Genomic DNA, 27,286 nt, shown 5'->3' with positions numbered 1-27,286 from the left:
AAGATTATATACTTAAAATTGTATATTTTATTACAAAAGTTTACACTACTTGTCTTTTATGCCCATTTATGCTGATCACCTTTTCCCCCAATCTTGGAAATTTACTAAGAATTAGTTGTCAAGTTACCAATCTTGGTAAAAATAACCAGTTTTAGCTTGATTTTGTGGCATATGATAAAATTAGTAACTTTTACAATTGTAGATATCTACTCAATTGGTTTGTTGAATAGTGTGCTATTAACACATCCATTACTTATTTAGCTTTAACAATTTCTAAAATAAAATTTAAGATCATCTTTTTTCTCTGAGTTCTTGTTTGTTTTTGTTTTATTCCATAAGAAGTTTGTTAATCTGACACACAATAATCCAGAATGTCCAATAATCTGTCACCCTGTGAAAAATAGCAAATGATCTGGAATTAATTGTCCAATAATAATCTAGCATGTTGGTATTCTGTGAATTGGAATTTATTTGGATGTGTAGTGTACTAAAAAGTCTAGGTGGAAATTGAGGTTCAGCCTTTATCTTCAGAAGTCAACCTTACCACCAAGAGCAATATGATTAAAAAAAATTGATTCATTTTATTACAGTAACTTGTTTGTGTTGGATCAAATACTTCCATTTGTTCAAAATGTACAGCAATTTCTGTAGTGTTCAGACTGTTTGTTGAAATTTGCAAAATTTCAACAAACAGTCTGAACACTACAGGAATTCAATCTAGTATTTTTGATAATGTGGCACACACTGTCTCATAGGTACTAGATTAAAAAACTGTTCTATTATTGTTATTTTACAAATGAAGAAGGAAGTTTTTAAATTGACATATAGTTAATGTATTTTTTTTTTCAAAATATATTCATTTACATATATTTAAAAATAAATATATGTAAATGCATAACTGATCGAAAGTTCTAATTATTAATAGAATAAATGTATTTTAAATAAGCAATACAGTATCAAATTTAAAAACTTTGAAAGATATCATCAGAATAGATTCCTGTAACATTCATTACTTTAGAACTTTTAGATCAGATGACACTTCATGAATTTGGTTTTTTAGAAAATATATTTTAAATGTGAGTCATATCTTTAATCATTCTTTGATTTATTTTGTGTGTGAAAATATAAAAATTTATCATCAGTTTTAAATCTTGATATAGTTTCTATGAAATCAACATAACATTTGTTATTAGTAAACTGTAGATGTGATGTTTTTTTAAACAATAGCACAAAGGTGAATTAATGAATAGTTTGAATGAAGTACAATGTGTATTTTCATGTCATATTATGCCAATTGAATGTTACACTAAGAAAGATATGATTTAATATCAAATATAAATCTTTAGGCAATCTGATAGCTTAATGAAATAAATGTGGTCAAAATGTAACAGACACTATTGTGTGATGTATGATGGCATAATAAAGCCAAACAATTGCCAGATTAAATCAGGCTACTATTGCTATTAGTAATTAAATAATTTGACACTAGAGATGGACATTGTGTGCCAATTTCTTAACAAATTGGCACACAATGCCCATCTCTTAAGGATTCAAGGCCTGCTCTGGGCCAATTTTTTTCTTCCACTAGTTTTAAATTATTTAATTAAAAATTATAATTAAATTTATTATGAGATGGCACCTAATGTCTCTCTTGAGTTTTAAAATTGCAAGGTCATGTAGGATTCGATAGTCTTCCAGATCAGCTTGTTAACAAATGTGTTCATCAAGGCTTCACATATAATATATTATGCATTGGTAACTAAAACTTACTTTTTATTACTTTAATTATGATTTTTAAAAATTTGTAGTTTGATAATCTTGTATCTTTATTTTATTAATTAATAAATTTACAAATTAATTTATTATAGGAGAAACTGGTCTTGGTAAATCTACACTGATGGATACACTCTTTAACACTTCATTTGAGACACCAGAATGTCCTCATAATTTGCCTGGAGTAAAATTGAAAACTAAGACATATGGTAAAATATTTATTATATTTATTAGGATATCTTATCTGTAATAAATGCACTTTTTGATGAATAAGCTATATTCCATGTAAATATATTTTACAAACAAACAAACAGCTTCTTAATTCTTATAGCAATATTCTCAGTACCAGTAAAATTTTGAAAGATTGTTTCCCTTTACACAGTTGTGTTGTTTTGATTAGTTTAAATAAAGAAAACAAATATTTGTTTTAATTATTTCATTAAAGATTTGCTCCATTTGGAAGTATTTTGTAAAGTAATAAGTTTTTATGATTATTAAAGCCAAATGATTGCCAAACTATATCTGACTATATTAATATTACTATTTGCATTTAATTAATAGTAGTAGTAATATAGTCAGATATAATTTGGCAATTATTTGGCTTTAATAATCATAAAAACTTATTACTTTACAAAATACTTCCAAATGGAGCAAATCTTTAATGAAATAATTAAAATAAATTTTTTAAAAATTAGCCATTAAGTTTTAAAAATCATCTGAAGCTGTCAGTAAAAACAGTAAGCATCTGCATTAATTGTCAAAAAGTAAAGTGTGATCACGATTTATTGAGTCTAATTTTGAATTATTTTAAAATATGATCTCTTAATACAAAGGAACAGTAAATAAATCTTATTACACATGTTGAAATTAACTCACTATATAAATTTGTTTAAGATGTAAAATATATATATATGAAGCTACTCTCTTGTAATGAAAAAAATCAGTAAATGGTACTTTAAAGTAAAAATTTAAATAATATACAAGTAACTTTCAGTTGACTTCTTTAAAAAAAAAATTTTTACACAGTTACATTTTTATAGGTCTGTTACAAATTTTACATAATTTATTGACATAAATAAAGTTAATTCTTTATACTTTGGTATAAATTGAAAAATTGTTAGGTTGGCTATTACATGTTTAATCAGGAATCTTTGAAATTTTAATATACTTTCTTACATATATTCTTATTTATGCATGCTTTTCCAAATTGAACTCTAAATAAGACACATTTGCACACAAACTCAGCATTTCAGTAATTTTTATATACCATAATGGTTAATTAGTTTTAATATTCTCATCATTGATGCTTCTGATTTAAAGAATGATGTTTTTCTTTGTTTAATTTCAAAAAGAGAAAAACAAATTTAAATATGAATATTTAAAAAACAGAAAAACTACATGCATATGAGTTTATAATACTCCAATTGCATGCATTATTTCATTGTTTCTCAAACTTTTATTTTTTTTCAAGAAAATAATTCAATAATTATTATTATTTTATGTATTTAAAACAATGTCTGGTAAGTTCATTTATATTAAAGTTTTTAAACATTTTTTAATTTAAACTTCAATGATGGTAAGTATTATGAGAAGCATTTTTTTAAATTTCATAATATAATAAATGATTTTTTTTTCTTATGAGAACTCATACCTTTACTAAAACATTTTGTAAACCAGAGATTGAGAGACACTATAAAAAAATTTCTATGATTTTCAATACTAACAATAAGGAAAGATATGCAAAATGATAATATAAATTTATATTATTTTGGTATTAATCATTCTGTAATATATACCAAAAGAAGTAATAAGAAATAGGATTATCAAATTAATAGTAACAAGAATAATTTTTGATTTATAAGATAGTTTGAGGAAAGATTAAATTTTATTTTGCTAAAAAAACATGATTAAATTAAAATATTTTATTGTAAATTATTTAGATCTCCAAGAGTCTAATGTTAGCCTGAAATTAACTGTGATTGACACTGTTGGATATGGAGATCAAATCAACAAAGAAGATAGGTATGTATTCATTTAGCAATATAATTAAAATTTGAATTACAATGTTTTCAGTTATTAATTAAATTTATATGCATATTTAGTCCTTAATACAGAATAGTTACATTACTAGTGGAAAATTTAGATTGACGAGTGCTATTTTAGTATTAATTGCAAGATATTTCTTTACTTTATTATAAGTCTTCTGAAAAATTATTTTATGAATAGTTTACTTACACGGTTTCCACTCATTAAATTTTAACAGAGTTTATTTTATGGTTGAAATGATTAAGTATTAAAATTTTTGTAAAAATTTTTTGTAAAAAATATGTTTGAGAACTTGCAAAGATTACAGATCACTTTATTTTTGTTATTAATATTGAGTAATTTGTAACAACATAAATATTGTTTTGGTTCATTGAATTCATAAAATTCAAATGTCAAAAATTAAATAACTTATATTGTAAATGAATATAAATTAGTGTTTTCTAAACCAGGAAATACATCCAAAAGTTGCACATTCAAACAGAATTGTCCAATTACTGCAAAACCCAATTTACAGCTGTGTCTTAGATAGATATGTAAATGATTACAGTTGTAGTCTGATTGCATGCCTGGTAATACTACTAGAGTGCTTTAAAATTGTTATTCCAGTATCCTATAAGAAGGTTCATAGATGCTTACTATATTCAGAATTTTTACATGCACTTGCTGTATGGAAGTCTTTGAACATCAAATGTGTCTATGTAACATTATGCACAACTAATGGAGTTGAGAAAGACTGCATCATTAGGTTGAGGAAAGCAAGATGACATTTGCTGAATTTTCTGTTATCTGAGCCATTGTGAGTTGATGTCTGGAGATAACATCAGAGCATTCACATATATATATTGATATATATATCAGGTAGGCTCTGGGCACCCAGACAGACCATCAAAAGATGTGATCATCAAATTGTGACACAAGCACAAACAACTACAGTGACTCAGTCCACTATTCAGAGACAGGTAGAAACTTTGCTACAGAACCCTCTTTCCATACTATTGGCATATAACTAACAGAGGTAAGTTTGCATGCACAACAACCACTATGCATCTTGCCATTAGCATCCCCACATCATTGATTATATTTGCAATGGTACTATGACAGAAGCAGTCCATGCTTCATGGTACTATGACAGAAGCATGGACAGAAGCAGTCCATGCTTCTGTCATAGTACCATTGTGAATTAGTAGCATATTGTCTTTAGCTATAAATGCTGATTCATATTAGGGTGAGGAAGATATTAGTGAGTGCTTCGGTCTTGCCTTTATTGTTGAGTGGTACACTGCCTGCACTGCTGGTGTGCTGATTTGGGGAGCCATTCTGTATAACATAAACAAAGTAAGTAGTGGTTAGTAGTGGTGCAAAGGTATATTCCAGGAAATTATGCACCCTCATTGCTTTTTATGGAAGGGATGCAAACAGATCATTTTCCAGCAAGATATTACTTAGCCACACACATATAAGGTTTTTCTGGAATGTTTTCATGATGTTTGCTTACTCATCTTTGTCTTGTCAAGTTTCAGTTTTATATAATGAATTCTATAAATGTTGTTATGCAAAAATTCGTTGTTTGTATTTGGTTACCATCATACTAAAAAAAATGGAAGCTATAAATCAGTAACAACTCTGAAAAGCTAGATGAAGAATTGAATATTTAGAGTATTTTTCTATATTATAGTTGACAATTAAATTGAAATATATTTTAAAAAGAAAAGAAAAACAAAAAGCAACGTGTCAGGAAAATCTAGAAAAGTTGAGGAAATTGATAAGGCTTGAAAAGTCAGGGAAAGGTGGGAAATTTATCATAAAAACTGGAAAATCTGTTTTTCTAAAACATAATGAAACTTTGTGGTTTAACTTGTATATTTCTCTAGTAAATTTATCTCAATTGCTTGACAGCAGTCAAGGCTATTATAGGCATAAATCTTAGTCATAAGATTTATTTTAGCAGACTTGTTAGAATAGTATTAAATAGACCAAGCCTGTCAACTTATAGTGGGATGTGATTATCTTTCAAAATAAAATGTATTAATGACCTACTATCACATTTCTATTCTTTATATAAAATTTATTAACTTACTCTTATAAAATTATGCTGAAAAACATAGTCACCTGTACTTTTATTTACTGCACAGTAATTAACATTTTAGGTTCTCTCTTTTTTTGGTAAAGATACTAATATAGCATTTCTCAATCTGTGGTCTGCAATGATTGGACAGGTGGTCAGCAGGCTTAAATTAATAAAGATTAAACATTTGTTCAATGATGATTCACTTTTAATAGTTTATTTCCAATTTAATTAATTATGTTTCCATATATGTTCAAAATATGCTTTTAGATTTATTACATTATAAATGGCACAGTATGTCCCAAATGTTGGTAATATCCTTATAAGTTTAAAAAATATTAATTTAGTGGTCTATGGAATTTTTTTCAGACATTTTATTGGTCCTTGGGCTTAAAAAGGTTGAGAAATGTTTCACTAAGGCATAAATAGCATTTATTAGCTACATAACACAGCAGAATTTTATTCCTGTTTATTGTACAAAGCATAAGTTTTGCTTCTCTTTGGCATATTCATTTTGCAAGCTACTGAAATTATTTGTTTTTTATTGTTTTGTTTCTCAGTAACTATACATGGTATTTTCATTGTGTCATAGTCAGAAACAAACATATTTTAAATGTTATCTCATACAGTACAGTGCTAACAACACATATCATTAGTTAAATGATTTTAAGGTGGCAAGTATGGAATTTATATTTGCATGTAATTTACAAATTTTCACTTTCAACAGACCATATTATCTGTAATCAACCAAAAACAGTGCAGCAATCAACTTGTTGACCATGCTTGATATAGTATTATGTAAAACTTATGAACAGTATGTGTATGTGTATTTTAATTGGTTACTTTACTTTAACCAAATTATTGCAATAGTGTCATATGAGAACAATATAGGGATGTTATTTTGGAGACTTTGCATCTTAAGCTCTCTACTTTTTCTTGGAGGAGTGTTTCTGAGTTAATGGAAAAAGCTACAGGAGGGAGGGAAGTGCATTTGTGACCACATGCTGTGTGAAATATACTTGCAAAATTCAGTTCTTGATATTTGATGGGATATTGCAAACAGGCAAAAAAGTATAATTAGCAATCTGTTTATGATAAATGAAAAAAAAACTATTTTTTTTTAATATTCTCTTATTATGGACGTAGCCAGTTGAAAGCATGTGGACCTTAGTAAATCTTTAATGAGTAATTATTTATTGTGATATTGTCACAATGCTGGGCTGCAATTTTTGATCATATTTTTAATTTATTTATTTAAAGTATATTCTCTCTACCTCAAAATAGTAGTGACTTGCTCCTGTATATCATACTTTTCATTTAACAATAGTTGTGCTGGTCATTTGTCTAACACCTTTCAGGAGAAAATTTTTGATTTGAAATAACATGAATTCTGGTTTGCATTGGAAGTTCTTATATAGTTAATCAGGGCCTCATGCCCCTAAGGTTTCCATATCTGATTTTGTTTTTCATCTGTCTAACTTTGTTCTTGAGATTAAGGAAAGACAGAGGGACAGGTGACAGGAATTTATAGATCTACAATTTTTTCAAATTGCATTAGAATCAATCGGATTTACTAAGGTCCACATGCTTTCAACTGGCTACATCCATAATAAGAGAACATTAAAAAAAAAGTATTTTTTTCTATTTTCAATCAAATTGCAATAGAGACTAATAAATTACATTCTCTGAGGAAGAAGAATGATTGCATGCAGTTTTGTACCATGTATTAATTAGCAAGAACAAATGATTGCTTTGATTCAAAAATATATTTTTATGAGTTTTTTGGTTATTAGTACAGGATCATTGTAAATTGAGGACTGAGTATAATTTATTTTATAAGCATTTTTATTATTACATACATACATAATTTTATAAGCATTTATCTTGCTAATCATGATTTTGGTAAATTTTGAAATTTTAGAGCACATCTGGAATTTTTGTTTCATAATCTAGAAAACCTGAAAGTCGTGAAAGTTTAAAATCAGTTTTGCAGCCACCTGAAAAAAGAAACTATATAGTTTTCTTTTTCAGGAACTGTAAATGAATAAGTGACTATTTAAATGTATTAAATAAGAAAAATTTCAGAACTGAAGAAATTAAACTTTTCTCTAATACAATTATCTCACTACTAAGTTTTTGTTACATTTAATCCATTTTGGTAGTTATCTTTAAAATTATTGATTTCAGGTATAAAAATTCAATTAGTTAAGAATTAGATAGATATTTAAAATTTTCTTCCACACATGAATAATTGTATAAATCTAAATTTTTGCAGTTTTAAACCAATTGTGGACTACATTGACACACAATTTGAAGCATATCTTCAAGAAGAACTAAAAATAAAGAGAAGCCTTGATTCCTATCATGATACTCGTATTCATGCTTGCCTATATTTCATTTCACCTACTGGCCATGGGTAAGTATTCTTGTGTAATCAATATTTTAACACCTTTCTCTTATTAAAAAAAAATGAAAATTGTGTGATTAAAGTTGAAAGAATTCTGAATAATAATTTTATTACAATTTTCATGAATTTAATATAAAAGATAAAATTTAATTATTTTTATTAATGANAAATTATTTCATAATTTATTAGTATTATAGCCGTTATCTAGCTTGATGACATACAGCATTGGTTGGCTTATAGTTTTATAATGTATTGGGTTTTAGTGACGTTGTTTAAGTAAATAAATATACTTGCAGCCTATAATCACACAGTGTCATTGAGGACACAGGAGCTATAGGGTTTATTTTAACATCTATTATTATTTTATTATATAAATTTTTTTTATATTGATAACTAAAACAGAAATTAAGTGATACAATAAAAAAAATTTATTAGATTGCCATTTGTGTTTTTAACACATGAATCTAGATGATTTCCTATCCAGTATTTTTTTGTTTGTTTTGTTTTACTTATTTTATAAATATATCTACAAATGAAGTGTACTAGAAAAGCACCATTTTAGACTAATGTTTGACATGGCACTTTCTGAACTGCATACCAGTTATATCTTTAATGTCATACTTTCAAATGACACTTGAGAGATGTAGAACAGAATGAGCAGAATACAATGAAAACTTCAAATTTCATTAAAAACTGACATTTATCTACCATTACAGTAATTGCTATATAACAACAGAATTTTTGGAATTCATACATGGAAGGTGTATGAAATTAAATTTTTAAATTTTACCGACAATTAATAATTTTGATCCATTTACAGCAATAATTTATTTGTATAAACTCATGCTTATGTATTTTAAAATGATATTGGCAATAGGAAATAATTTAATCTGAATATTTTAATTTCTTTCTATAATAACTTAGCAAAAAAATTTGCTTTGCTTTTCAAGTATATTATGCCAAAGTGATGTATTATAATCTACCACTTCTAATTTTAAAATAAATTATTTTTTACTATATTTCATCAATATATGTTATATTAATATTTGTATATTAATTACTTAGTTGTATTTGTGATCTGTCAAACATAAAAGTCTTTAATGCATTTCCTTCTCTTCATTATAGTAGATCAGTTAAAAGTTAATTGTGTGAAAGGAAGACGACCTAAATAAATCATAATAGCATTCAGACAGAATAATTAGTTTGAATCAAGTTTGAATATTGAAACTAATTCAGATTTCATTTCATTTAATCAGGTTTTAAAATATAAGACAAAATTATTATTAAAGGTGCTAATGAAATTAAACTTATTGGTCCTTGTGTTTCTTATTAATCTGATCAGAGGACATTATTCAATAGGGAAAAATTGATAAATTTTACTGATTAAGATTATATACTTAAAATTGTATATTTTATTACAAAAGTTTACACTACTTGTCTTTTATGCCCATTTATGCTGATCACCTTTTCCCCCAATCTTGGAAATTTACTAAGAATTAGTTGTCAAGTTACCAATCTTGGTAAAAATAACCAGTTTTAGCTTGATTTTGTGGCATATGATAAAATTAGTAACTTTTACAATTGTAGATATCTACTCAATTGGTTTGTTGAATAGTGTGCTATTAACACATCCATTACTTATTTAGCTTTAACAATTTCTAAAATAAAATTTAAGATCATCTTTTTTCTCTGAGTTCTTGTTTGTTTTTGTTTTATTCCATAAGAAGTTTGTTAATCTGACACACAATAATCCAGAATGTCCAATAATCTGTCACCCTGTGAAAAATAGCAAATGATCTGGAATTAATTGTCCAATAATAATCTAGCATGTTGGTATTCTGTGAATTGGAATTTATTTGGATGTGTAGTGTACTAAAAAGTCTAGGTGGAAATTGAGGTTCAGCCTTTATCTTCAGAAGTCAACCTTACCACCAAGAGCAATATGATTAAAAAAAATTGATTCATTTTATTACAGTAACTTGTTTGTGTTGGATCAAATACTTCCATTTGTTCAAAATGTACAGCAATTTCTGTAGTGTTCAGACTGTTTGTTGAAATTTGCAAAATTTCAACAAACAGTCTGAACACTACAGGAATTCAATCTAGTATTTTTGATAATGTGGCACACACTGTCTCATAGGTACTAGATTAAAAAACTGTTCTATTATTGTTATTTTACAAATGAAGAAGGAAGTTTTTAAATTGACATATAGTTAATGTATTTTTTTTTTCAAAATATATTCATTTACATATATTTAAAAATAAATATATGTAAATGCATAACTGATCGAAAGTTCTAATTATTAATAGAATAAATGTATTTTAAATAAGCAATACAGTATCAAATTTAAAAACTTTGAAAGATATCATCAGAATAGATTCCTGTAACATTCATTACTTTAGAACTTTTAGATCAGATGACACTTCATGAATTTGGTTTTTTAGAAAATATATTTTAAATGTGAGTCATATCTTTAATCATTCTTTGATTTATTTTGTGTGTGAAAATATAAAAATTTATCATCAGTTTTAAATCTTGATATAGTTTCTATGAAATCAACATAACATTTGTTATTAGTAAACTGTAGATGTGATGTTTTTTTAAACAATAGCACAAAGGTGAATTAATGAATAGTTTGAATGAAGTACAATGTGTATTTTCATGTCATATTATGCCAATTGAATGTTACACTAAGAAAGATATGATTTAATATCAAATATAAATCTTTAGGCAATCTGATAGCTTAATGAAATAAATGTGGTCAAAATGTAACAGACACTATTGTGTGATGTATGATGGCATAATAAAGCCAAACAATTGCCAGATTAAATCAGGCTACTATTGCTATTAGTAATTAAATAATTTGACACTAGAGATGGACATTGTGTGCCAATTTCTTAACAAATTGGCACACAATGCCCATCTCTTAAGGATTCAAGGCCTGCTCTGGGCCAATTTTTTTCTTCCACTAGTTTTAAATTATTTAATTAAAAAATTATAATTATTAAATTTATTATGAGATGGCACCTAATGTCTCTCTCTAGTATCAAATTGTTTCATAATTTATTAGTATTGGAGCTGTTATATAACCCAATAACATACAGCATTGGTTGGCTTATAGTTTTATAATGTATTGGGTTTTAGTGACGTTGTTTAAGTAAATAAATATACTTGCAGCCTATAATCACACATTATGGCACTCAGCCAGCTATCATTTTACTCCACCATGGTGTTTATATATATATATATATATATACCATTACTTTACCCTGGTGTATATATATACACCTGGATAAATTAATAGTTGACTGAGTGCCATAGTGGGTGATCATATGCTGCAGGCAAAGAGTTGTCCCCAGTCAGCACCATAATTAACTGAGGATGGTTATACCTAGATTAAATGTGTGTGGAAGCGAGGGATCAGATGTAGGTTCTGATAGCTTAACTAGTAATACATTCACATGGTAAGTGGCAGTTGCTGGTTTGAGTACAACTCCAGGCTAACTTTTTTCTTCCAGAATTTTCCAAATTATTTAATATTAATTTAATTGTTAAATTTAATAATAGATGGTGCATAATACCTATGTCCGGTACCAAATTATTTAATTATTAATAGTAGTGGTAACATAGCCTGACTTAATCCAGCAATCATTTGGATTTGGCTTTGTTATGAATATCAAGCTTTGGAATGTTTATGTATGTATATATGGTATGGTATGTATAAAGGTCTAAAGTAGTATTATAAATTACATTTTAATTTTTTTTAAATTGGTAAAAATGAAGCCATATTCAAATTTCAAAAATTTTATGATCAGATGAATAGTATATTCATTTTAAACTAACCATTTATATTAGAATTCTAAATTCTCTATATTTTTCTCTTAATTTTAATATAAACTGTTAAATATATTTAAAAATAAATATATGTAAATGCATAACTGATCGAAAGTTCTAATTATTAATAGAATAAATGTATTTTAAATAAGCAATACAGTATCAAATTTAAAAACTTTGAAAGATATCATCAGAATAGATTCCTGTAACATTCATTACTTTAGAACTTTTAGATCAGATGACACTTCATGAATTTGGTTTTTTAGAAAATATATTTTAAATGTGAGTCATATCTTTAATCATTCTTTGATTTATTTTGTGTGTGAAAATATAAAAATTTATCATCAGTTTTAAATCTTGATATAGTTTCTATGAAATCAACATAACATTTGTTATTAGTAAACTGTAGATGTGATGTTTTTTTAAACAATAGCACAAAGGTGAATTAATGAATAGTTTGAATGAAGTACAATGTGTATTTTCATGTCATATTATGCCAATTGAATGTTACACTAAGAAAGATATGATTTAATATCAAATATAAATCTTTAGGCAATCTGATAGCTTAATGAAATAAATGTGGTCAAAATGTAACAGACACTATTGTGTGATGTATGATGGCATAATAAAGCCAAACAATTGCCAGATTAAATCAGGCTACTATTGCTATTAGTAATTAAATAATTTGACACTAGAGATGGACATTGTGTGCCAATTTCTTAACAAATTGGCACACAATGCCCATCTCTTAAGGATTCAAGGCCTGCTCTGGGCCAATTTTTTTCTTCCACTAGTTTTAAATTATTTAATTAAAAAATTATAATTATTAAATTTATTATGAGATGGCACCTAATGTCTCTCTCTAGTATCAAATTGTTTCATAATTTATTAGTATTGGAGCTGTTATATAACCCAATAACATACAGCATTGGTTGGCTTATAGTTTTATAATGTATTGGGTTTTAGTGACGTTGTTTAAGTAAATAAATATACTTGCAGCCTATAATCACACATTATGGCACTCAGCCAGCTATCATTTTACTCCACCATGGTGTTTATATATATATATATATATATACCATTACTTTACCCTGGTGTATATATATACACCTGGATAAATTAATAGTTGACTGAGTGCCATAGTGGGTGATCATATGCTGCAGGCAAAGAGTTGTCCCCAGTCAGCACCATAATTAACTGAGGATGGTTATACCTAGATTAAATGTGTGTGGAAGCGAGGGATCAGATGTAGGTTCTGATAGCTTAACTAGTAATACATTCACATGGTAAGTGGCAGTTGCTGGTTTGAGTACAACTCCAGGCTAACTTTTTTCTTCCAGAATTTTCCAAATTATTTAATATTAATTTAATTGTTAAATTTAATAATAGATGGTGCATAATACCTATGTCCGGTACCAAATTATTTAATTATTAATAGTAGTGGTAACATAGCCTGACTTAATCCAGCAATCATTTGGATTTGGCTTTGTTATGAATATCAAGCTTTGGAATGTTTATGTATGTATATATGGTATGGTATGTATAAAGGTCTAAAGTAGTATTATAAATTACATTTTAATTTTTTTTAAATTGGTAAAAATGAAGCCATATTCAAATTTCAAAAATTTTATGATCAGATGAATAGTATATTCATTTTAAACTAACCATTTATATTAGAATTCTAAATTCTCTATATTTTTCTCTTAATTTTAATATAAACTGTTAAATATATTTAAAAGACCTATTACCTGTCATGTAATAGATTTATCATAGTATATTAACAATTTTAAAAAGACAATTGAGAAGCTCTACTTTTATGTATAATATTTGCATATAAATTAATAATTATTTTGAATTAAATTTTTTTGAACAGAGTCCCCTTACAAAAAATATTCATGATAGACTCAATGAAAATGTGAGAGTTTTAAAATTGCAAGGTCATGTAGGATTCGATAGTCTTCCAGATCAGCTTGTTAACAAATGTGTTCATCAAGGCTTCACATATAATATATTATGCATTGGTAACTAAAACTTACTTTTTATTACTTTAATTATGATTTTTAAAAATTTGTAGTTTGATAATCTTGTATCTTTATTTTATTAATTAATAAATTTACAAATTAATTTATTATAGGAGAAACTGGTCTTGGTAAATCTACACTGATGGATACACTCTTTAACACTTCATTTGAGACACCAGAATGTCCTCATAATTTGCCTGGAGTAAAATTGAAAACTAAGACATATGGTAAAATATTTATTATATTTATTAGGATATCTTATCTGTAATAAATGCACTTTTTGATGAATAAGCTATATTCCATGTAAATATATTTTACAAACAAACAAACAGCTTCTTAATTCTTATAGCAATATTCTCAGTACCAGTAAAATTTTGAAAGATTGTTTCCCTTTACACAGTTGTGTTGTTTTGATTAGTTTAAATAAAGAAAACAAATATTTGTTTTAATTATTTCATTAAAGATTTGCTCCATTTGGAAGTATTTTGTAAAGTAATAAGTTTTTATGATTATTAAAGCCAAATGATTGCCAAACTATATCTGACTATATTAATATTACTATTTGCATTTAATTAATAGTAGTAGTAATATAGTCAGATATAATTTGGCAATTATTTGGCTTTAATAATCATAAAAACTTATTACTTTACAAAATACTTCCAAATGGAGCAAATCTTTAATGAAATAATTAAAATAAATTTTTTAAAAATTAGCCATTAAGTTTTAAAAATCATCTGAAGCTGTCAGTAAAAACAGTAAGCATCTGCATTAATTGTCAAAAAGTAAAGTGTGATCACGATTTATTGAGTCTAATTTTGAATTATTTTAAAATATGATCTCTTAATACAAAGGAACAGTAAATAAATCTTATTACACATGTTGAAATTAACTCACTATATAAATTTGTTTAAGATGTAAAATATATATATATGAAGCTACTCTCTTGTAATGAAAAAAATCAGTAAATGGTACTTTAAAGTAAAAATTTAAATAATATACAAGTAACTTTCAGTTGACTTCTTTAAAAAAAAAATTTTTACACAGTTACATTTTTATAGGTCTGTTACAAATTTTACATAATTTATNTGTTTTTAAAAATAAATGTTGAAGTACAGTACAAATGAAAATGTCATACGCTTCCATTTTTTCATTCAAGTTAGTCATCTCAATCGTAATTGTTTTTACTATTAATATAATTGTAGTTTTTATATCATTTGTACTTGTGCGCTGCATAAAAAGGTAGTCAAAATGATACTCGCATTGCTTTTGTATTTAATATATTGTGATATATTTAATTGTAATAAATTGTTCAGTAAATTGTTGGGTTTTTTTGGTCATTTCATTTTATTTTTATTACATATTTAAAAATAGTTAATTCCTTTGTAAACCAAACTTATATACTGTATACAGAAACATATTATAAATTGTTTCTGAACAATATAAAGTTGTTGATAATGCTATATCATTTTAACTATAACAAAAATTCTTCTTTGGGCTATGCAGAAAGAATTATAACAATCATTTAATATTACTATAACTTCAGTTATTTTAAAACTAATTATAATTAAATAAATATAGAATGAATTTTAAATTAAAATTTTTAAATATTATTTTGGTGTCTATTTTAAATAAAGTTTCAGTTACCAATTTTTTTTCTTTTACTTGTTGACCCTTTTCCAAAATCAGATGGCTGATGGCCAAGGCACTTATGTCATCAACTTATCACTTTGGGAGACTCAGGTTCAAGCCCAGGAATTTATGGATGGATGGTCTGTTTAGATAAGCCCACAGTAAGGACAATTAGGTCTATCCAAACCCAAGATGAATATGATTAAAAAAGATTAAAGTTTCCAAAGGGCAGAGACAGTGAACAATGAAAAAGTTTATATCAGTATAGAGTCAATGAATTAAATTTAAAATAAACCACAGAGGATGTTTACTCATAGGATGTTTAAAAAAACTTTATAGTAGTAAAGTCAGAAATCATGCTGTGATTTACTTGAATAAAATTATGGAATAATTAGAAATATACACACAGTGGAACCTCGCTTAACGAGCATAATTCGTTCCAGAATCTTACTCGTAATGCGAAACACTCGTTAAGAGATACATTAATTTATATTGGAAAAATTGTAAAATACGATAATGCGTTCCATGCCGAAAAAAAATACTCAAATATTTTATGTATAACGTTTATTCAAAGATAATTATACAATATACATTTGTTAATAAAGAGCTGAATCATCGTCATTTCTTCTAGCGCGGAATGAACCAACCTGAAATGCGAATTCGATTTGAAAAATCACAGATAATATATCTGATAATCACGCTAAACGATATGCCGAATTTTTGGGCTATGCAAAGCCTATAATTAAATATTAGAAATTAATTTATTTCTAAAGGCTTTATATAGCCCAAGAATTCGGCATATCGTTTGGCGTGATTATCAGTTAAACATCATTGTTAAATTCACAGATAATAAGTGTCGCTTGTGATCACACACATATAAGACGCGAATTTACTGGCGAGCGATATAGTTCTCGCGCATATCTGACAGGATTTGATATTTATCGCGTCTCGCCAGATATTCTCGCTCGCTCGCGTCTTCATAGTGGCGCACTAAGATGCTAGCGAAACAGACTGATGGAGCATGCGCACAATCCGGAACTTCCCCTCTCTTTACTCGTTAAGCGAGTCGTATTTTTAAAATTTGTTTGCTCGTTATGAGAGGTTTTACTGTATATGTTAATACAAATATAACTGATTACTGGGCAAATTTATGTACAGTACAGTTAGTTTCTTCTTGTCCACAACTACATTGAAAAGAATATACCACTCCTTTTTCTTCTATTATTTCATTACAATTATAACTTTATTTACATATTTATATAGAAATATGAAAAAATCATTTTTTCAGGTATTAAATTTATTTTATTAAATAATAGTTTCTTTACTCTCAAACAATTTAGGAATATAATTTGTTTGACTAAGGTCTCCTCTATTTGCTAGTTCGAAACTACATCAGTATATTAAGTCCTATTAATTAATAAATAAGGTCAAGTATAGACAAGGATAAAAACAGAAATTGAAAAACATCTTATTTTTTCCTTAGAATTCGAATATGAAATAAAAAATTTTGCGTATTTCTATTTGAAAATATGTTCATTTCGGCGATAGTAACGCCACCTACGAGGATACCGATAGTGCCATATCGTATTATTCGAGATATTTTAGGTGATTGATTAAAATGGTACATCCTATACAATATATTTATATATATTTGTAAATCTTGACTTTAATTTTCACCAAATCAGTATTGTGTTAAAGTGATGCTGAAAACCTTACCTGTTCAGTAATCAAATATGATTTCAAACTAGAAAGTATAGATTTAGCAAATTTCCATTGAATATTGCATATTTTACCCCTTGCGTGCAGTACACAGTAACTTCATTACAGCCAAAAAAAAATTGTGTGTAGAATTTGAAAAAATTCCTGTATTTTAAATATTTCGGTTTAGTTATAATTTAATGGCACATTTCAGTAATGGCAATTTTCATTACAGTAATTTAAAAAACTTTGTAAGATCTTAAATATATATTTTTTATGATGAAGTACATAAGATCTGTAAGTAATTTATTGAAAATCTTTACACTAATATCAGTTTTATTATACAGAAATCGAGTTATATTTCCGTGGGGGTTATATGCCGATTTCGGAGCATCAGCTTTTCGTTTATGTGTAAAGTCATTAAGACATTTTTCACATTTTCTAAAGATGCTTATGCCCCACAAACATTCATCGGTCATTCTGGTTTCGGGGGAAAAATCGTGAAAGACGCACATACGCATAATTCTCCTTTTCATAAAAATCTACAAGGTGTGCATACTGCGATAGATAAATCGTTGAATTAGAACAGTTTTCCAATTGATGTCATTGAAATTACTTGTGTAATCGCACTTTTGCTTCGGAAGAGCCCACCAGTGGCCAAGCGGTCTTCGTACCCTGAACACTGGGAGTTCGGTCGTGGGTTCGCTCCTCGCTCGGACGGGCTAGCCACGTGGAATTTTCCGGGTTTTCTCCACGTCTGTAACGCTTAAATAGGGGCCAGTTTCCCTTAAAAACACCTCCCGGATGGCATCCCCTTGGCAAATCGCCCAAGTATTGCGTTGCCATAAGTTAACAAACAGTAAACGGCGGAAGCATCGTTATTGGGTACATCCAATAACAAATCAATTATAGAAAGGGCAGTTTTACAAGTTATTTGAATATTTACGTGAACACACTGCAAAGTTTTTCCAGTATTACCGAATGACAAAAAAAAGTATTGATGAACAAATTATTCCCAACAATTCGTCAAAACTAACATGACGCAACGTGGAGAAAGTCTATACCACCAGACTCAAAACTGCGACTAGTTTATCGCAAGCGTGTGCATGTCCATGCCTGTTTTGATTCATTGGGTAGAGCGACAGTCGCGTCGCAGCGAAAATGGCCATGGGTAAGTATTCTTGTGTAATCAATATTTTAACACCTTTCTCTTATAAAAAAAAAAATGAAAATTGTGTGATTAAAGTTGAAAGAATTCTGAATAATAATTTTATTACAATTTTCATGAATTTAATATAAAAGATAAAATTTAATTATTTTTATTAATGAATCAGGTTTTATACTAGATTGAATTGTAAGCGAATAAGTAATGTATAAAAATATTACATTTTATCATATTAATTTATAGTCTTATCAGATTTATTACTTTCCTGGCTCTGCTATATAACAGAGGGAAAGTATGGCAATTGGTAAAAAAAATGGCTCCCAAGATTTTTATATTTTTGAATCTGGGCCTTGGACCTTGAAATGTCAAGAAATGCAAACAAATTTGTGAGTTTTTTTCTGTGTCATGATTTTGTTCGCCCTCTTTGAAGCTTAACTCCTGCACTTTTTGTCAAAAATTTCTGAAATTTTGCAGGGAGATTTGTATAATAGAGGATTGATGCTATTAAATTTTGGTGGTTATAGATCAACGGTGTGGGAAACTAAAGGGGATTGTGTGTCATATCTCGAGTAGGGTTGGATTTAATGACAATTTTACTTGTTATTAGCATTTATAATCTATATATATAAAAATGAATGTGTGTGTATGTGTGTGTGTGTCCTTCATGCATTACCACACTGTTTATCCGATTGCCGTGAAACTTTGAGAAGTTTTTTAATACACTCCTGCGAAGGTTTCTGGCATTTATCCTTCGATAGATGGCATGCGTTTACACGAGCATTCGAGCAGTGTGTGTTCGATCGATTTCAAATTGTGAAGACCATTTCCCCCCTTCAAAAAAAATATCTCTATATATGCATTTGTGAACTGTTATTTACGATATTTGTAATAATTTTTGTTTGATCACTTTATTTCAACTTTTTTTTGCTAATTACGTATTCACTTGCACTTCATTAAAACCCGAACAACAACCGAAGTTGTAGGAAGAAATTCACGTATTTTACCGATCTAGGTATCCTCCCTTTTCCAAATTTTAATATTGACTCAAAATAATTTAAAAAGACAAATTACAATAAAACGGTTTATTATCCAACTATCAGAAATTTCACAACATGCCAAGGAAGAGAGGAAGGAGCAATTAAATAATTAAAATTATAAAGGATTAAAAAATATATATATAAAAATGGGGAATATCGCACTTCTGACAATTGCTGCAAGTGTATGGGCTAAATTTGGAGAATCCGTGCTTCTCGCATGGACAACTGTATGTGGCCAGCTCATGCATCGGAAAACCTTCTGATTTATTCGTGTACGCACCCGACGGAAAACAAAAAATATTGTGTATCCACAAACACTCCAATAAATAAATAGAATTCAAACAACACTTTGAAATGTTTTCCCGATGAAAATGAATAATAATAATAAGTTTCAATAAAAATGATAAAATGTAACTACACACTAACCGAATGCCGAAAATCTATTGGGCTAGTATAAGGCTAATTATTAAATGAATTACGTAACCAATTTGGCTTTAGAGGTAAGCGTTAGGCACCATCTCTTATTAACATTAATAATTATAAATTAATTAATTAATTTAAATAATTTAGAACCGCTGGGAGAAAAAATTGTTACGTAATTCATTTAATAATTAGCCTTATAATAGCCCAATAGATTTTCGTCATTCGGTTGGTGTGTAACTATATTATATATCGGGTTTAGCGATGTTTGATAAAATGTAAATTGAATTTTTTCATAACGAGTTTGCTTGAATTTCCTGTTCTGAGATTGCAGCAATGCGCGACAGGTAAGCTAGTTTTTTATAAAACCTATACCCTCAAAATTAAGCTTTTTGCCATTTTGTAACAATTAAAAATATGAAGTTTTTTAAATAAAATATCATAACAGATGGTGCCACAGGCAGTTTTAAACATTGCTGGGAAAGTTAGCAACTTGTTACTGAATTTTTTTTAAATGTATAATTTTAATTTTTAAATTTTTTAAATTAAAATTATGCATGAGAATAAAATCTGAAAATATATTTTCAAATTATACTGTTTTTTACTTCAATTTAAAACAAAATCATAATTATTTTAAATATAACTGTTACTATTACAATTGTTACTATATTAATAGCTTTAAGTGTTAATAAAATGAAGCTATAACATAATAATCAATATTACAAAATTGCGTGCAGCCGAGTTCTTAAAATAGCAGTTTATTTTAATTCATATTTACTCTAAAACTTCTCAAGGAGCGTATCTAAGCTTGAAATTTTAAGTTGATTATAATTTTTTATTCAACTTGGCTTTGTCGAGGGCTGCAGAAACAGCATCACAACATCAAGCTCAACTTGAAGCTTCTCTCAATTCATCAATCTTTACTTTCTCATAAAAAATATTTCATCATGCTTGATGGGAGAATTTTCAGTTAGGAATAATTTTTATTACACTCACTGCCAAAAGTTAAGCACGGAGCAGTAAACTGCAAAAAAATCGACAAATACAACTGTGATTGACACAAAATGAGGCAGGAAAGTAGCAAATATGTTTATGCATGAAACAACACAAAGAATTACATAGAAAGATGAAAAAGATGAAATCATATTGGAATCATTAACAAAACAATGTTTAAATCCAAAACAAACAAACAAAACCGACGTTAATAGGGTAAATGGTCACACCTCATCCTTACACAAAGTTTACAGCATGTAACCATGCTTTCCATGAGGTGATCAACCACTCCAGAGTGAAATAAGTGCCATTCCTCCTGTATAGCAGTTTGCAACTCTGAGAGTGGCAGGGGGTGGGAAACGTGCACACACAGCACGGCCAAGGGCATCCCAAAGATTCTCAATGAGATTGAGGTGTGGCGAGTATGCTGGCCAATCCATATGCGTGATTCCCTCACTCAAGGTAGTCATCGACGAGGGCAGCTCTATAGGGTCGTGCGTTATCATCCATTAAAACAAAAGCAGGACAAACTGCTGCAGCATACAATTTCACAAAGGGACTTCATCCTGATACTGGACAGCCATCACAGAACCCCCTCGATAGATGTGCAGGTCGGTGTGATATTCCAACGAAATGCCTGCCCACACCATAATGCTTTCACCTCAGAATGCGTGATGCTCGATGATGTTCTGGGGATGATTGCGTGTGCCTTTTTTTCTCCATACTCTTACATGCTTTTCATCTGGCTCCAGGGAAAATTGCGACTCATCCGTGAACATAATGTTGCCCCAATCAGACACAGTCAAATTTACATGTTGCCAGCACCACTTTAATCGTGTGCCTCTGGATTGGACGGATAGTGGAACACAAACTCGTGGTACTCGGGCATACAGTCCGTTCATGTATAGCCTTCGGTGCACAGTAGTAGCAGATATTGTTTTACCAATGGCTGCTGCAACCATCGATGTCACACGTGTAGAGTTGTTTTTCAATTCTGCTTGGCTAACAGCAATATAGCAATCTTCTTCAGGGATCATAACCCTTGGGCAATCGGCCACAGGTCTTCGGACAACTGTTTGGCTTGTTTGGAATTGTTTCCATAACTGTGAAATGACGGAATGATGAATGCCAAAGAAAAGAGCAACATCTGTGATTGATTGTCCTGCTTCAAGGCGTCCCACACACTGCCAGCGCTCACTGTCTGTCATTCGTCTTCTGGAAGCCATAGAAACATGTCAGTCATGCACAGTAATTATACAACAGTTCTCCACTCTTTTTCTCGGCACTTGCATGCAACTCCTCTCACACTTCAGAAGGCTGGCTTCTTATACGACTGCCTGTTTTGCATATTTCAGGACACATAACCATGATTGATAGTAATGTAACATATTTGCNTGCAACTCCTCTCACACTTCAGAAGGCTGGCTTCTTATACGACTGCCTGTTTTGCATATTTCAGGACACATAACCATGATTGATAGTAATGTAACATATTTGCATACTTCCACCTACCTCTGCAGTGAATTGCAGCCTCTCAAATGTCAATTGCTTTCCAGACATGAACATTTTCTGCTCTGTGCTTAACTTTTGGCAGTGAGTGTATTTTCATTTATAGTTACCATGTGTTAAAATATGGGCTAATCATTAATTTGTTCATTAAACTTGAAATCTTATAAATACACAAATTTTAGAGGAAATTTTTTCCAAAATGTCATATATTTTATATAAACAAGTTAATGCAAGTATGTTGCATACTTGCATTCATTTGTTAAAATTAAATGCAATTCAAAATCATATAAAATTTACTATTAACTTGGTTAAAAATAGCAAAAAAATACCTGGTTCAGATTAGAGTGTACTATGTTTATTTTAAAACTTAATTATTGTTTCAAGTAAAACCAGTGTCATATAAACTCATATATAAATAAAATGAGTAATTATACATAAATAATCAGAAAACAAATGAGAACACCTTTATATATATGATATATAGATTATTACTTTTTTTTTTTTTACAGTTTAAAATCCATTGACTTAATTTGTATGAAGAAGCTTGATAGTAAAGTGAATATCATTCCAATAATAGCTAAAGCTGATACTATTTCCAAAGTAGAATTGCAGAGATTTAAGATCAAGGTATAATTTTTTAAATGTAATGTATTTAATGACATATTAATATTTTATTGGTAAAATATAGCACTTTATAATGGACCTCTATATATAACAGATAACAAGTGAATTAGTTGGCAATGGAGTACAGATATATCAATTTCCAACTGATGATGAAGCTATTTCAGAAATAAATGCTTCTATGAATGTAAATACAATTATAATTTTTCCCCTGTATTATTATTATTATTATTATGCTGTATAAGATTTAGTAACAAAATTGTTTTGTATCCAGGCACACATTCCCTTTGCAGTTGTGGGAAGCACTGATTTTGTTAGAATTGGAAATAAATTAGCACGAGCTCGCCAATATCCTTGGGGTACCGTACAAGGTAATTGCATTTTGATTTAAAAATTAAAAAATATATAATTTTCCTGAATAAATGCTAATTATATTTCAGTGGAAAATGAAAATCACTGTGATTTTGTGAAATTAAGAGAGATGTTGATTCGAACTAATATGGAGGATATGAGGGAACAAACACACATACGCCATTATGAACTGTATAGGAGAATGAGATTAGCTCAGATGGGATTTTCAGATGTAGGTTCAGATAATAAGCCTGTAAGTTTTCTAGAGACATATGAGCAGAAGAGACTGGAGCATTTAGAAGTGAGGACATTTTTGTAATTGTTTCATTTTTTTAACTAAAGGTTAACTTTAAGTTATATTTAATATAATTTAAAAAACTATCATTAAAAGGAACTGCAAAGTAAAGAAAAAGAGATGAGGGAGATGTTTGTAGCCCGTGTTAAGGAAAAAGAAGCTGAATTAAAAGAAGCAGAAAAAGAGGTAATCATCATATGATGAGAATCAGAAATTTTGAGATAAATTTATTAATCTTTTGATATTACAGTTGCATAAAAAATTTGATGCTCTTATGAAAAAACATGCAGAAGAGAAAAGACGGTTAGATGAAGAAAAGAAAAGATTGGAAGATGAAATGAATCAATTTAACAAAAAACGAGCCACTATACAATCTCAAAACTCCCAATTAGCGACCCAGACTTTGGGTAAAAGCAAGAAAAAATAAATTTTCACAACTTTAAGGTAATTATATTGACCAAATTAAAATACTGCATTTTTTTTTTATTAATGTGTTGTTTTTAAATAAATGTTGAAGTACAGTACAAATGAAAATGTCATACGCTTCCATTTTTTCATTCAAGTTAGTCATCTCAATCGTAATTGTTTTTACTATTAATATAATTGTAGTTTTTATATCATTTGTACTTGTGCGCTGCATAAAAAGGTAGTCAAAATGATACTCGCATTGCTTTTGTATTTAATATATTGTGATATATTTAATTGTAATAAATTGTTCAGTAAATTGTTGGGTTTTTTTGGTCATTTCATTTTATTTTTATTACATATTTAAAAATAGTTAATTCCTTTGTAAACCAAACTTATATACTGTATACAGAAACATATTATAAATTGTTTCTGAACAATATAAAGTTGTTGATAATGCTATATCATTTTAACTATAACAAAAATTCTTCTTTGGGCTATGCAGAAAGAATTATAACAATCATTTAATATTACTATAACTTCAGTTATTTTAAAACTAATTATAATTAAATAAATATAGAATGAATTTTAAATTAAAATTTTTAAATATTATTTTGGTGTCTATTTTAAATAAAGTTTCAGTTACCAATTTTTTTTCTTTTACTTGTTGACCCTTTTCCAAAATCAGATGGCTGATGGCCAAGGCACTTATGTCATCAACTTATCACTTTGGGAGACTCAGGTTCAAGCCCAGGAATTTATGGATGGATGGTCTGTTTAGATAAGCCCACAGTAAGGACAATTAGGTCTATCCAAACCCAAGATGAATATGATTAAAAAAGATTAAAGTTTCCAAAGGGCAGAGACAGTGAACAATGAAAAAGTTTATATCAGTATAGAGTCAATGAATTAAATTTAAAATAAACCACAGAGGATGTTTACTCACAGGATGTTTAAAAAAACTTTATAGTAGTAAAGTCAGAAATCATGCTGCGATTTACTTGAATAAAATTATGGAATAATTAGAAATATACACACAGTGGAACCTCGCTTAACGAGCATAATTCGTTCCAGAATCTTACTCGTAATGCGAAACACTCGTTAAGAGATACATTAATTTATATTGGAAAAATTGTAAAATACGATAATGCGTTCCATGCCGAAAAAAAATACTCAAATATTTTATGTATAACGTTTATTCAAAGATAATTATACAATATACATTTGTTAATAAAGAGCTGAATCATCGTCATTTCTTCTAGCGCGGAATGAACCAACCTGAAATGCGAATTCGATTTGAAAAATCACAGATAATATATCTGATAATCACGCTAAACGATATGCCGAATTTTTGGGCTATGCAAAGCCTATAATTAAATATTAATTAAATATTAGAAATTAATTTATTTCTAAAGGCTTTATATAGCCCAAGAATTCGGCATATCGTTTGGCGTGATTATCAGTTAAACATCATTGTTAAATTCACAGATAATAAGTGTCGCTTGTGATCACACACATATAAGACGCGAATTTACTGGCGAGCGATATAGTTCTCGCGCATATCTGACAGGATTTGATATTTATCGCGTCTCGCCAGATATTCTCGCTCGCTCGCGTCTTCATAGTGGCGCACTAAGATGCTAGCGAAACAGACTGATGGAGCATGCGCACAATCCGGAACTTCCCCTCTCTTTACTCGTTAAGCGAGTCGTATTTTTAAAATTTGTTTGCTCGTTATGAGAGGTTTTACTGTATATGTTAATACAAATATAACTGATTACTGGGCAAATTTATGTACAGTACAGTTAGTTTCTTCTTGTCCACAACTACATTGAAAAGAATATACCACTCCTTTTTCTTCTATTATTTCATTACAATTATAACTTTATTTACATATTTATATAGAAATATGAAAAAATCATTTTTTCAGGTATTAAATTTATTTTATTAAATAATAGTTTCTTTACTCTCAAACAATTTAGGAATATAATTTGTTTGACTAAGGTCTCCTCTATTTGCTAGTTCGAAACTACATCAGTATATTAAGTCCTATTAATTAATAAATAAGGTCAAGTATAGACAAGGATAAAAACAGAAATTGAAAAACATCTTATTTTTTCCTTAGAATTCGAATATGAAATAAAAAATTTTGCGTGTTTCTATTTGAAAATATGTTCATTTCGGCGATAGTAACGCCACCTACGAGGATACCGATAGTGCCATATCGTATTATTCGAGATATTTTAGGTGATTGATTAAAATGGTACATCCTATACAATATATTTATATATATTTGTAAATCTTGACTTTAATTTTCACCAAATCAGTATTGTGTTAAAGTGATGCTGAAAACCTTACCTGTTCAGTAATCAAATATGATTTCAAACTAGAAAGTATAGATTTAGCAAATTTCCATTGAATATTGCATATTTTACCCCTTGCGTGCAGTACACAGTAACTTCATTACAGCCAAAAAAAATTGTTTGCAGAATTTGAAAAATTTCCTGTATTTTAAATATTTCGGTTTAGTTATAATTTAATGGCACATTTCAGTAATGGCAATTATCATTACAGTAATTTAAAAAACTTTGTAAGATCTTAAATATATATTTTTTATGATGAAGTACATAAGATCTGTAGGTAATTTATTGAAAATCTTTACACTAATATCAGTTTTATTATACAGAAATCGAGTTATATTTCCGTGGGGCTTATATGCCGATTTCGGAGCATCAGCTTTTCGTTTATGTGTAAAGTCATTAAGACATTTTTCACATTTTCTAAAGATGCTTATGCCCCACAAACATTCATCGGTCATTCTGGTTTCGGGGGAAAAATCGTGAAAGACGCACATACGCATTATTCTCCTTTTCATAAAAATCTACAAGGTGTGCATACTGCGATAGATAAATCGTTGAATTAGAACAGTTTTCCAATTGATGTCATTGAAATTACTTGTGTAATCGCACTTTTGCTTCGGAAGAGCCCACCAGTGGCCAAGCGGTCTTCGTACCCT

The 27,286-nt window shown here is 28.7% G+C and overlaps 1 protein-coding gene across 2 annotated transcripts; it reads left to right on the top strand.

The window, feature by feature from the left end:
- The first annotated feature begins 1,660 nt into the window (after positions 1 to 1,660).
- On the top strand, positions 1,661 to 25,317 carry LOC111631564 (septin-2-like). 2 transcript variants are annotated; one of them, XM_023375827.1, is made up of 11 exons: positions 1,661 to 1,755; positions 1,869 to 1,982; positions 3,714 to 3,795; positions 8,160 to 8,300; positions 23,108 to 23,225; positions 23,317 to 23,406; positions 23,494 to 23,590; positions 23,660 to 23,871; positions 23,962 to 24,051; positions 24,116 to 24,309; positions 24,959 to 25,317. In XM_023375827.1, the coding sequence occupies exons 2-10, from the start codon at positions 1,898 to 1,900 to the stop codon at positions 24,290 to 24,292; spliced, it is 1,092 nt and encodes a 363-aa protein (XP_023231595.1). In that variant the 5' UTR covers positions 1,661 to 1,755; positions 1,869 to 1,897; the 3' UTR covers positions 24,293 to 24,309; positions 24,959 to 25,317. The 2 variants fall into 2 exon arrangements, with proteins under 2 accessions (XP_023231595.1, XP_023231594.1); XM_023375826.1 differs by lacking the exon at positions 24,959 to 25,317 and having other exon boundaries at positions 24,116 to 24,589.
- Positions 25,318 to 27,286: the final 1,969 nt, after the last annotated feature.

The sequence above is a fragment of the Centruroides sculpturatus genome, unplaced genomic scaffold (assembly GCF_000671375.1).
Source record: "Centruroides sculpturatus isolate CEXI.00-Female unplaced genomic scaffold, Cexi_2.0 scaffold694, whole genome shotgun sequence".
Taxonomy (NCBI): Eukaryota; Metazoa; Arthropoda; class Arachnida; order Scorpiones; family Buthidae; genus Centruroides; species Centruroides sculpturatus.
This window is presented reverse-complemented; position numbering and strand designations above follow the sequence as displayed.

Coding starts and splice junctions, on each gene's coding strand:
- LOC111631564 (XM_023375827.1), top strand. CDS start 1,898: ATGGATACACTCTTTAACACTTCATTTGAGACACCAGAATGTCCTCAT. Junction 1,983..3,713: donor ATTGAAAACTAAGACATATG/GTAAAATATTTA, acceptor TAAATTATTTAG/ATCTCCAAGAGTCTAATGTT. Junction 23,591..23,659: donor TCCTTGGGGTACCGTACAAG/GTAATTGCATTT, acceptor ATTATATTTCAG/TGGAAAATGAAAATCACTGT.